This window comes from Haliaeetus albicilla, chromosome 8 (assembly GCF_947461875.1).
Source record: "Haliaeetus albicilla chromosome 8, bHalAlb1.1, whole genome shotgun sequence".
Classification (NCBI taxonomy): Eukaryota; Metazoa; Chordata; class Aves; order Accipitriformes; family Accipitridae; genus Haliaeetus; species Haliaeetus albicilla.
Window position 1 is genome coordinate 14,123,398 of NC_091490.1, and position 13,345 is coordinate 14,136,742.

General features: G+C 37.1%; 1 protein-coding gene across 3 annotated transcripts in view; it reads left to right on the top strand.

Moving 5' to 3' along the window:
• GIPC2 (GIPC PDZ domain containing family member 2) overlaps nt 1–11,839 on the top strand; it is a 28,152-nt gene extending 16,313 nt beyond the window's left edge. For all 3 annotated transcript variants that reach the window (XM_069789031.1, XM_069789033.1, XM_069789032.1), the window contains exons 5-6: nt 311–392; nt 8,773–11,839. In XM_069789031.1, the coding sequence (XP_069645132.1) occupies nt 311–392; nt 8,773–8,927 (237 nt within the window). In that variant the 3' untranslated portion in view covers nt 8,928–11,839. The remainder of the gene's footprint in view (nt 1–310; nt 393–8,772) is intronic.
• The last annotated feature ends 1,506 nt before the right edge of the window (nt 11,840–13,345 follow it).

Genomic DNA, 13,345 nt, shown 5'->3' on the forward strand with positions numbered 1-13,345 from the left:
GAAGAAGAAATGTTATTTGTTCGGGGTTCATCTAAAGCTGATGAGGATTTGATGAAGATCTGTATTGTCAGGTGATGTAAGGCCCCTGTTTAGTTTGAATGTGAGAGCTCTGTGGCTTGACGTTAGGAGGAAGGCTCAGGTTTGTAAGAAGAGAGAAAGAGAGTGGAATAATGTGTTTTACTTTTAGGTTTTGTAAGTCTAGGTGGCCAGGATGGGTGTAAGGATAATCAGCAGTGAATTGCTGGTTATTTTGAAATCTGCATGGATGTAATCATACTTCTGCTCTTTTTCTCCCTTTATTTCAACAAAGCCAACTGAAGTTGAAGAAAAAGCAATTAAAAAAGTGGATGAGCTTCTTGAAACATACATGGGGATAAGAGATATTGAATTAGGTGAGTTTTTAACAGATACAAGATTAAATAATTTCTCATTTTCTGTGGTCTGAAATTTTTTGAGTACTTTAGTCTATGGTTGTAAGCGAAGCAAAATTTGTCCAGCATGCAGTCTCAAAAGCTTTCCTGTATTTCTGCAGATATGTGTCTGATAAAAGAAAGAATCGCTCACTACAGGCCTTATGGTGTAATTAATTAATCCTCTATTCTTCCTGCACGTTATCTATACACTATTGCATGAATTAGTTGTTTGCTGTTAACTTTCATCACTGTATTCCTTCTGGCATGTATTTTCTAGTGGAGCTTGTGTGTACCACATTTAAGGATTGTTAAGGGTAAGCATATCTATTTGCTTTTTTGCTCTTTTGCCCCTTGGCTTAGACACATCAAAGTTGAACACTAAAGTTTGAATCTGAGATGTTCATCAGTGAAAGGGCAGCTATTTAGCAAGGGAACTGACAGAGTAATTTTACAAATTTATCAAGTTCTCTAAAGCCTGTGTTCTGAAAAATGTGGGGAAATTTTCCAGAATGTTTACTAGCCATCACAATCATCAGTTTGTAATGAAAGAAACTATTCAACCCTAGTGTCATAAGTTCCTTCAAACTGCACCAAACTTGTCCTTGCAGCTGTTGCTTCTCTCTGTTAATCTGACAACAACTAAATAGGAACTTCTGGTTTTTTGGGAAGAAGCTGTGGCCTAACTGAGTAAGAAGTGCTGGTGTAGTCCTCATATGATCTTGTGGAACTTCTAATACTAAGACAAAGAGGAAGGTATTTATTGTTATGGTAATATCTAAAAAAATCACTCAAGAATTAGGAAAGGATAAGCTAAACAGAAAGCAATCTTGAAAAGAAAGCTTTCATGAGAGGGAAATGGAGAAGGCAAAGCAGAAGAGAAAATAGGTCTGGCATGAAGCTAAGGGCAAAGCAGAAGGGTTGGACAGGCAGCAGTTAGCAGGGAGGAATGAGAACAATAGGAGGTTATCTGAATAGCCAAAAGTCCTTTGTTGGCTGCTCCTACCAGGAAGCATTTGATTGGCAGCTTCTACGAGTTTAATCACGGGAAAAATTGTAGGTGAAGTATTATTTGTCCCCCAGCCTAAGGTAGAGGTGGGCTTCCTGGCATAGAAGAGAGAGCGGAGCTGCCCAAAACTTGTGAATTCTGTTTTGTAGGTAATATCCAAACTTTCCAATTCCCAGAAAACTAAAAAGTATCAAAAATTCTGTTCCCAGCAACTCTGATAAGTGGTGCCCCTGCCATGTAATATGCTCCCAGGAGCCATGTGTAGTGCTGACCCTCTGTTTAGATTGGGGAGGATCCCATGTTCTGTTGCTGTCCTGCAGCCTCCACTGCTTGTTCCATCTCTGGCTCAGGCTTCAAAGCTCCGAGTCTCATGCCGGCCATCCCTCTGGGAGCTGTTTTTGTCCTGCAGCTATTGCAGTCCTGGCTCAAGCTGGGCTTCTGGAGGCTGCTGTCCTTGCAGGTTACCTCCAAGGTCCCCAGGCTCCTGGCCCTACAGGAATAAGCAGCTATAGGTGTTCTGGGTTTGGTGTCCATAGCGCAGAGCCCTGAGATCCTAGGCTAGAGCATGGTTTCTTGGGATGTTGAGGTGTGCTGTGCTCTGGGGCAGGGAAGCAAGTTCCCATGGGAACTGGTGTTCCCTATGTTTTTTGGCTCTCAGTCCCATAACAGGATGGGTCTTGTACAGTAGACTGAGGAGTTCAGCTTTCAGCACATATGGCTGAGCTGATTGCCAAGAAATTGGTAGAGTTTTCCCTTGAATTCCTTGACACCCCCCCCCCCCCCCAAAATCTTACATCCTTCATCTTTCAGTACATAGTGTGGAAAGTTTCAAAGAATGCCTTAAAAGAATACTCAAAGAAGGAAGAAGTTTTTGTCCTCAGAGACACTCTCTTCTTCCCAACTGGTTTGTTGTTTTGCCCTTCGCCTCTTCCTTCTCTTCCTCCCAAAAAGGCAGTGAAACAAAGAGAAACTGTTAGGAATCAAAGACTACAGGGTTCATGTAGCATTAGTTTGCATCTTTGAAGCCATTTCCTAAAGTTCAGATCTTAGACCTGAGAGCCAATGGTAATGACAAAAAAAAAGTTTTATCATTTTTAAACAATTAAACAGCTCTAGGACTCTTTAGGAAAGGAGAGCTAATCACCTGTCACAAATCTGTTCAATTAACACATGTCAGTTTTTCATATACTGGATGTGATCAGTCACCCATGAAAATGAAATATGAGGAAAGGATTCATTCAGAGAATGCCAATCACCACTCAGCTAGAAATTTCACTCATTACTCAAGCCAGATTAGTTGAAAATGCAAGTCATCACAATGCGACAGCCGACAAGTGATTAAGATCTCAATCATTGCTCATTCCCATGCAGTTCTGTTTGTCAGAAGCTTTGGATGTCAGTTAATATTGCTCTTTCAGCTCCATTAAAATGACATTTCCATGGTGTGATTGAATTCTAAAACAGTGCCCCAGTTTCAAGCCAGAAGTTGGAAAGAAAGGAAAGAAAAAAATAATGTAAAATTACAGACAGAATTAAAGATGAGATAAAGCCCTTAATTTTTGCATAGTTAAGTATCTTGACAGTTTCAAGAATGGCTGACTAAATCTACACACAAATCCCTAAGTTGCAGCAAAATGCTTGGAAATCATTTAATGGAAATGCATACACTTTTTTCTTTTTTGGCACAGTTTTTTATTTTCAGAGATCTAGATGATGTTGAGATTTACATACCTGCCTTTTGAATGCACTTTTACCTTTTTACCTCTTTATTTTACTGAAAACTGGACTTAATCTGCAGAAGGGACATTTGGCTTTGGCAATGTATTCCGCAGCCGTTTTATGAGCACATTAGAAATTGGGCCAAGGCTTGACTTCAGCCTTCTTTAAAACATAAGTGCGCCATTGAGAGATAATTCAGGTTATTTTAAATCCTGTCAGAGCTTTCTGGTAAGGGAACATGAACAGTTGATTAATAGGAGGGGCTCAGGAAGCAGTGTTAGTGAAAAAATACTGGTGGCATTTATTTTTTAAATCAGGGAGGCTTGAACTGTTATGGACTATATTTGATCCCAAAGATTCTGGGTGGGAGGAAGCCTGGATCTCTGGGATCCAACCCCAGAATGGTACCGATAGAAAAATGATGGCAAAAAGGGCTTCCCGTCCAAATTTTTTCTGTCAGTATCTTTTGGCTACCTCTTCATCCACTGATACTTTGTTCTGTGTTTATGCTTTTGGATGATTATTTCCTTTTTGTTGTTCCCTGTAATATTGTCAGACATTACATATCTTTGCATATTCTCTATCTCTGTTTAGAAGAATTTCAAATCTACTTCTCCACTCTTGACTTTATTTTTCAAACTTACCATCTAGTCAGAATGTCCTAACAGTTTTAAACTTTTTGTCACCCAAGCTTCTTCTCTTGGCTCACTAATCCAACCCAGCAATATTGGATAGACGTTTTTATCTTGAAACACTTTGACTAAAATGATACTCTCCCTGAATCTGTTGTTTTCTGCCTCTTCTGTCACCAGACTTCCTTTCCCAAAGGGTTTTATTGTATACACTCTGGGGTATATTGTTTATGACCGTTCATTTACTCTGGGAGAATAATGGGAGTTTTGTGAAAAAGGGAAAGGTAGCAAGTCTGGTTAAACAAGAAAACTTACCTACTTCAAGAAGAATGAGTACTTAATAAAAAGAAACAAGAAGAAAGGATATTTCTAATGGTTTCTTGAGTGCTAGATCTGACCACATTCAACGTGAAACTAAAACCAAGTAATGTTAAACACTGGAAACTGCAATGACATGCTTCATCTTCTGTGGTGTAAGGAAGCTGAATGCGAATTTTAGCTCCTTTAAAGTGTCATGCCAGAATAATAATATTTGTTACCTTTTGATGAAGGCAAAGCTTCTGATAGCATTGCAGCTAAATAAATATTGAAGCTCCTGTTAAGACTTCTGAAGAAGTTTTTTTAGACGTTACAAGGTAGGATATAGGTAGCAAAACCATTATGTAAGGTAGATAATAACAATGGCAGCCAGATTGTACCTTTAGTGCCTTGTGCCGCATGTGTCTATCAAAATTGAAAATAAGGATTTTTACAAAAGATCTTTGAAGTTATTTTAAAGGGACTAGGTTTTAAAAGCCAACAAACTTCTTTGTTCATAATCTGGGAAGCCTGACGTGGAGCTTCTCAGTTGAAGTTGAGAAGACTTCTAATTCCTTTCATCAGTTTTAAGTTTGCAGAACTTTTCACGTTTTATGTAAAAATTTCTCAGGTATAAGCATTGCCTGAAGTGAGATTTAAAAAAAAAATAAAAAAATGTGAAAACAATTGGGGCTGTCTGGAGTGTGGAAAAATATTCTATTGGAATAAAATTCCTGTAATCACTTATTGTGCAGCTGTTACAAGAAGCAGTGGGAGAAAGGGAGGGGAGTGGAGGCAATTTGGCCCAGAGCTGTCACCCTCTGAGAACCAGCAAAGTTTTCTTCAAGTTGGCAAGTATCTGCTAAATGCCTTGGCAATCAGTAGTTTGTTATTTGCCTTGGGAATTACGCATTGCAAATGTCATTGTGTAAACATGCACGTTCTGCACAGCTGTGCCGCCCAGAGGATGCCATCCCATGTCTGTGTTTACTGCTTGGGGATATAAGAATTATGTACCCTGGGTGGCAGAGGAGACTGGTTAGCTTTGGCCTTTCTGTAAGTATGACACTAAGGAGGCAGGGTTCAGCCTTGCGCATTCGTAGACATCGGTGGTACAAGTTGTTTGTGAAAATGAGGAAGGGCGATGGCTTGCATCGTGCCTTGGGGTTTGCTGTACGGTAATACCAGCCTGCGGGCACCAGGGGTCAGCACCAAGCTACCGAAAAGGGACACCCCAGCAGGGACGATCCGGCACTCTTCCCACGGAAGCGTATTTCATTACCTTAGGTGAATCTGGGAAGGGAATGTGCTTTAGATAGAGTACATTAAATGCGCCCCGGTAGTGCTGATTACAGTTGCTCAATACAGATGAAAACACTTTTTTTTGAGGCTGCTGCTTTCGCACGGTGGCAATATTCTGACTCCTGCTTGACTGGGTTGAAAGTTTTCTTGATTATCTAAGTTTAGTGGATTTCGTTTTCAAGTTTGGTAAACCTATAATAAACTCTTTTTAAGGTTCTATTTCATAATTTGGGAAGCTCAATCTTTGAAGAAAATTGTGTTTGACATAGCATTTTCTGTTAATGACAGAGTTTATTACTGCCTAATTCTGAGGTTTCAGCTAGGACAGTTGAATGCTGTGTTGTTTTATCACTCTGTCTGTGTCATATGGCTCTCATATATCTTGACCAATTTATCTTAAAACTGGCTGAATTCCTTGCTCCTACTCTTTCTCCTGGAACACTTGTCTAGATCCTCACTCCATTGATGGGAACTTTTTTTTATTATCTTGAGTAACTATATCTAGACACATTTGCTCTTGTGTCACCTTGCACAGCTCTTCTCCCTCCAACCCTCTCCCAGTGTCTATATAGAGAAACTTCATATCCTGGTTCATATCCAGAAATCTGTGAAGTTTAAATTACAGCCTTCACGTCATTACCTCCAGGGTTGTTCCTCTGTAAGTACTTTCTTATGCCACGGTGTCAGGGGATATAGGCTGGCATTGATAGGACAAATATTTGTCTTCCGTTTGTCAGGAACAAGAGTCCTTTATTTAATGCCTGTTTCCCATCCAGACTCCTCTGAGTCAGCATCCCAGGAACTTCACAGGGGACACAGAAAGGATCAACACAGCAGGGATAGGGTTTCTGCTGACAGTGAAACAGGTCTTGAGAGTCCTTGAGAACCACTAGTGGTGCCCGGGAAGCTGGGTTACACTTGAACTGTCTCAATCACAGCAGTCTGTTTGTCAAGATCTTGGACTGGTTTGTGTAGTTTGGCACACTGCGATTCTCTTTGGAGCTTTGTGTCTGAACATAACTAAAACCAAAACGTCAAATTTCTTCAGAATTACTGTTGCTGACGTCGACAATGTGGAATATGGCTCAAGTTTGCTCACAGCTTCTTACAAGTTTGCATAACAGCAAACACTGTTTGCCAGAAGTTCATAACTGTCAATAAACTTGAGCTGAGTTTCAGGTCAACAAAATAATATTAAATACATTTAATAAAACTTAAGACCAGGGAAAGTTTCTTTTCCTTTTTATCAGAGAGATTTTGCCATGTCAATATAACACAGTGCATGCAGTAGATGGCAGACTGTCCCAGTGAAGATGGTCTTCTGTGGCTTCGGAACTTCCATCCCTTTCTCAGGCACTGTAATACATGTTTTCCACTCAGATATCCCTCTGAGAAAGGGCTAGAAGCTATCAAATCCTTCAGTGTGACACCTGAATTTGATATGCTCATGAAGAAAGTGGTGGTTACTTGATGTATAACAAAAGATGGAGGACGTCTTGCAGTTTAAGGCAGGTGTGTAAAGTAATCACGAAACGAAGCAGACTTTGAGAGTTTCATCTATTGTACAATACCATCATTTCTTGTGAATATGAACAGAGGCTGTGGAGCAGAGATATGGCTCATAAAATAAACTGCATTCAGCAGTGCTGTTTGTGCTGAGTCTGCTTTACAGAGTTTTCTGCATCCCTCAAACCATGACAGCCTGCTGCTGGTAGTTCTTCTGGCCTAGCTTAGCCAGAAGAAGCTCCTATGCTGACATTTTTCATCCTTCACGGAGGTGCAGGTGCTGTGACCGAGAAGGTTTGAGACCTCGCAGTTTTGATTTGCTCTAATATCCCTGGGTTGCCAGCATCCGGTGTTGTTTGGGATAGACTTGTAATTTGTTCCAGAATCTGAGAAACTGTGCAGTGGCTAAAGGTGAGGAAAGAGCACAGCAGCTAAGGACTGAGTCCTAAGCAGTGACCCCAGTGTAGCCATTTCCAAACTAAAGTCTAAAACTTGGTAAATTCTGATACTTGGGTGTTAAATAAGAGAAAATGCCAGACAGCATGGGTATACAAGATATCACAGTCTACCTCTGTTGTATCAGACCTCTCTGCTTTAACTTTCCTGGGTACCGAGATGTTCCTAGTCTTTGGTGGGTCTGGTTTATTGTGCACAGCAACAAGGCCTTTCCTTTGCTTTTGCACAGTTTGAACCACCTGGCTGAGACTTCCAGAAATAACTTTGATCTTTTTCACTTCCTAGTGGCATAAGCACAAACTTTCCCAACCTTGAGGGTCCTATAAATCAAAGATTTGCTTTTCAGAGCTGGAGGTAATAATAACTGAAGCAAACTCATGCACCAAAATCAGTTACTCTTTAGTTTGGATTGTATGGAAGAAAATATAGATCCAAGCAGAAGAATAATATGGCTTACAATAAATGCCTCAGTCCCTTTACTACCCGCAGGTGTTTTTTGGGTTAAAAAATTAAGCTAAAGTTAATTAAAATTGAATAAAATTAAGCTGAAAAATTAAGCAAATCTGTTTGAGGTCATACGGTAGTTTCTTGAGAACACAACTTCTTTCAGGCCATTGCAAACACACTGTGTCCAATACTTAACAACTCAAATTTTAATTTTCTCTGTATTTTACACAACACATTAGTTGAGCCTAGTATTTGAATTCTTGTTTCCTGAAGTAGGGTATTCAAGTGTTTTCTCTAGGCCCGTTTATCATTACTTCTTTCTAAATGCAGGTCATGCTCAACATTTAAACTCGTAAAACATGGGTTGTTGCTAGCAAACCCATACTAGCTTGGTTGCGTGTATCTATTATGCAGACTGTATGTTGTTTTCTATGTTCAAACCCTGTGCCTTTCGTCTTTCTGTGAAGAACTTGGCCACTTTAAACTCTGACTTGCTGAGATCTTTTCTTCGTTGTTTAGAGGAGAAAAACATTCAGGTTTGCCTTTTGATCTTCTGGTTTAGATCAGTGAGCTCCTATCAAACTCACTGAAGTTGGTGATGAACTGGCATGGGTCTTGTTACTGCAGAAGAGTTGTGCTTAACCTTGTTGTTAGACCCATGCTTCATCTGCCTTCAGTAATGAATACAGAATATAATTTAATCAAAGTAAAACAAAGGTTCGTTGAATTAAAAATTAAACCTCTGCCAAACAAATAGAAGAATATATAACAAGCACTCCAAGGAAGCTGTCCTGTTTATCAGGGCAGAATGTAGCTAGTGTGGGGGGATTTAAGTACATATTCCTATTGAATCCTAAATTCAGTAGGTAAGCTTTACGTCTCCCTAGGCTGACCTTATTTCATTTTGAAAATAGACATTCAAAAACTATCTTGGCCTGAAATGTTAGCTGTCATTTTCATGTTAATTACGTTGTTTTGTTTTGTTGCTTTTTAGCTGCAACAATGGTGGAAGCTGGAAGAGACAAGAAAAACCCAGATGAATTTGCAGTGGCATTGGATGAAACTCTTGGGGACTTTGCATTTCCAGATGAGTTTGTCTTTGATGTATGGGGAGCAATAGGTGATGCTAAGCAAGGACGACTGGAATGAGAACTGTGCAGTTTATCAATCCCTATTTGAAAATACAAAATTATTTTCAAATACGTACATCGGAATTTTAATACTTTTATTGATATGAATCCAGGGCGCCCTGTATAAGTATTCTTACTGGAGACTTTCTTTTGCAAAGGAAGGTTTCTAATAGAAATATGAAGAAAACCCCAAAGTTCTGACAACTGCACATTTAAAACAAACATTTAATTTACATGTGGAAGTCACTGTAAGGAGTGTGTCAAGGAGATATATTTATACAGACATTTTATGAAAATTAGGTATTTTTTATTGTACATACACTTTGATATCAATATTCTGAAGAGTGTTAGACATATGCAACAAAGAGTTTGGATTATTTTATCTCTTCTTTAGAAAGGTTTATAAACTTGTTGAAAAACTACCTAGCTACATGCTGCAGTTCCCTGGACTTCTGTTGTCCTTATGTATTCACATATACAAAGAGCTGTGGAAAACCTAAAGCCTTAGGTTTTCTTACAGTTTGGCCTGAACGTAGTCTTTTCTGTAGACAGAGCTGGGAAGAAGGTACCATGTTTCTGAAGAACCTGAGTTCAGGGAAAAAAATACTCCTCTGAAACATGAGAACTAAGATCTTCAAATGAAAAAGACTTGCTTTCATTTGAGTCGTAATACACGCTGTCTGGCTGTTTCTGAGATGAGTAAGTATAGTAGAAATGCTTAAACCAAGAAGCTGCAGCTTTATTCAGGTGCCATATTATTGCAATAGGAACTGCATAGGAAGAAACAAATATTAATTTTGATTACTGTTCATATATTCAAATAATATCTGTGATCTGGCACTGGAGACTATAGATTATGACTAAGTGCTTAAATGATTTTTGCATATGCTAAATGATCTGCTGAGATCCTATGGAGTTCCCCTCATCTTTTTTTTTTTTTTTTTTTTTTTTCCCCTCAACATGGCAACATAGGAGAGACATTGAAGGTGTTCAAACCTGGAAGATATTATTGTAAAGTCACAAACAATTGCAGTTTGGATGAAAATACATGCCTAAACACTGAAAAATACATTAAACTAATTTTAGATGTTAGGATTTCTAATTATATTGTACATAAACATTTATTTTAACTAATAATATTTTACTAACAAATCTCATATTATTAAAAATGAACCGTCTCTTTCACGACATCTGCTATGCCTGCATTTATCTTCCTGTTTGCTCTGTATTTAATGAAGAGTAATGCAATAAGTTTTGGTTTTACTCATAACTAGACTCTTTATCAGTTTTTACTGTGCTTGGTTTTAATCGAGACAGATACTTGCTCATTTGTTTAGAAAAAGCTACTTTCAAATGATTTTTATAGCCAAATAACACGTCATAAGTGTCCTTGAAAATGAAATTGAACAAGAATGTGGGGCCTGACCTGGGAAGGTGTCATAGCTTTTTAGTATTTTTATATTTGCATATGCATATAAAATAATAGGTACTGCAAAAGTTGTTCCTAAATCACTACCTAGTTACTTTTCTTCAGATGAAAATGTCTTTCACTGTCTTGCAGAGATGTCTTTAAAATAATGACTATGCCAATAAGTTTACACGTTCTATGTCAATGATTTTTTTTGTCTAAAACCATGACACTTTGAAGTATCATTGAGAGAACAGGTCCTCATTCTCTTTACTATGTTATTTAGGAAGGCTCCTAAACTCCACTTCAGTCTTTTGCATGTTACAATAAGTGAATATTTTTTCTACTTATGAAATATTGCATGAAGTCTTATAAATACTGTTCAGTGGTCTTTCAATGGGGAAAATTTCCAATTTTATAAATACTGTTGTGAATATTTTGCTCTTATAGCTCTGATTTAAGGACAAACTTTCACATAATATAGGTATTCCTTTTTATGAAATAAGTAGTACAGAGCGGTATGGAGGTCATACATTTTATTGCATTTAAGAAGTTCAAAGGTGTCAAAATTTCTCTTAATTGTACTAGTGCCTCATATCACCAGTGTGGCATGAAATCTATATGCATCTTCAAAAAGGTGTGATCATTATCAATTTATCTACATAGAAATACATATAGATACAAAAATTTAGGCTATTCTCAAGTTGTGAGAACTAAAAATATATAATTTTACAAGAAAATCTGAATTTTAGTAAAACTTGATAATAAAATTAAAGAAACTTTGTAATTGCTCAACTGGGGCCATGAGGATGTATTATTTTGAGAAAGGAGTGTAATTTTAGGACAGAGAGCACAAGGTGGATAGTGTTTCTCTGTATTTAATGATTGCAAGTCTGAGCCCACAATCTTCTGTTGCAGTTGAGCACACTGTCCGTCTTGCACAGGGCTACTTTAACTAATGTACTGTTGGTAATGAAGAGTTAAAGTATTATGGGCCATATCATTTATTCTTTAAATTTCTTTTAAGTGAAGAGGAAAAATGAAATGTCAAGAATTCCCTGTCGGGTTTACATTGTTTTATATAAAACTTAAATGTCAAGTTTTGTGGAAATGTTTATGTACACTAATGTTAGTAATCAACAAACCACTTATTATAAAATCAATTGAAGTTAAGAATTCCTTCTTAAACAGCAAAAAAAACCCCAAAAGTACTATGGAAGAGTCCTATTGTAAAATATTACATGAAATGTTACCTGTAGCAGATAATCCCTCATGTGTTTTGTTTGTTCATTTTATTTTCAGAAATTGATGTTGTTCAATCAATTTATCCTCAGAGGATAATTTGTCTCATTACACTGATAAAATAGTGAGATAAAAATAATCTCTGAAGCTAATTCTGCATAGAGCTGTCTCTTGTCATAGTGGCCTATCTTTGTGGAGTTTATTTCAGAACTAAGATTTAAATAGTGATTGCAATTTTACTAATATTTACTGCAATAAAGTATGTTGATATATCTTAATAATTTTTCTGAGTTCTCATTTATGCGTACACTAATTCCAGCACATAAGACATCAATGGTACCACTACCCAATTTAGTAGATTATTCGCATTTTCCAGCTATGCCTGAATAATTTGTCACATGAAAATCACACTACCTTATAAAGTATGATAAACACTTCTCACTCTTTGTAATGATTTGTGTAGTAAATTAACGTTGTTTTATTAATGAAATACAGCCTGCAGATCCCTTTAAAACCTTGTCAGTAACGATATTACAGCCTTTCCGTGCTTTGTAGGATGAAAATGTCATTAAATATCACTACAAAAATCTCCCAAATTCCTCTGAAGTACTAGTTCTAATTAATATAAGCGCTGATCAGAGTAGGACTATAAACATCTTGTTAGTGTGTGTTGCGGGTGGAGGTGAATGTTGGTGAATAGTGCTCTCAAAATCTGAGGTGGAATGAGACAATATAGTAACTCAGTCTGAATGCTATTCTAAAAGTAACTGATTCCGTATTCTTATAATTTGGTGCAGTTTGAAAGGAGCTGGCAGGTATATGCAATTGTTTGTGCCTTTACTTCCAGACTTACTGCTATATTCAAGATGATGGAAAATACACCACTATTTTTCTCTGTAAGCAATAGTCTTTAGATGCAACAAGGGGATTTAATGAAATCTGGTGTTCATAAAGTTCTGAGCTCATAATCTTAAAAATATGATGAGTGATGAATATTTCACACTTTTAAAGGAACTAATTTTGCAAATTACAGATATATCTTTTGTGACACCTTTAGTATGCCAGATGTTGCTTCAGTTAAATTTGGCTTTATGCAACCCTATTCATAATGCAGTTGTTATTCAAATAGCTATTAATATAACCAGTGTATTTGGGAAAATCTCATCTGCTATTCAGATTTGCACCTTGATTTGAATAATGCATATATTCATACTTCTTTATATGATTTTCTTCACAATTTGTCTATTTCCTTTTTCTTTTTTTTTGAGATTAACGTAATATAAAGCTTTGAAAATCTCGTTCTTTGTATTTGAGAGTGAAGTATTAAAGTTAAGCTAATTTATAATATTTTGTTAAGAAAAAGCTATCAGGCAAGATGTAAAGCAGGTTATAAAGTTTTTAAAGTGCCATCTGTGATGACAGAAGAGCAAATTGTAGATTTTTTTCCCCTGCTTTTTAATGTGAACTTTGCTACTTTTCAAATTGCATATTGTTTTTAATGAAAACAGCTCTGAGAATTTTTATTCCAAAGTCTGAATATTGTAAAATGATACATTACTCTTAGTTTTCTTTCTGCCAGGAAACATTTTAGAACAATTAGAAGTCGGGGTGTTGACTGTTTGCCCTTTTGAAATCAAATGCATGTTTGCCATGAACTTCAGAACTCAACTCTGGCAATAGGAGCCTGATCTGAAATTTATATTCAGTATTGTTTTCTTTTCCAATTTTCTGACTCCCTATGTTTGCAAGGCATTTTGCCTTTAGATGTTGTTATATTTTGAAAGATC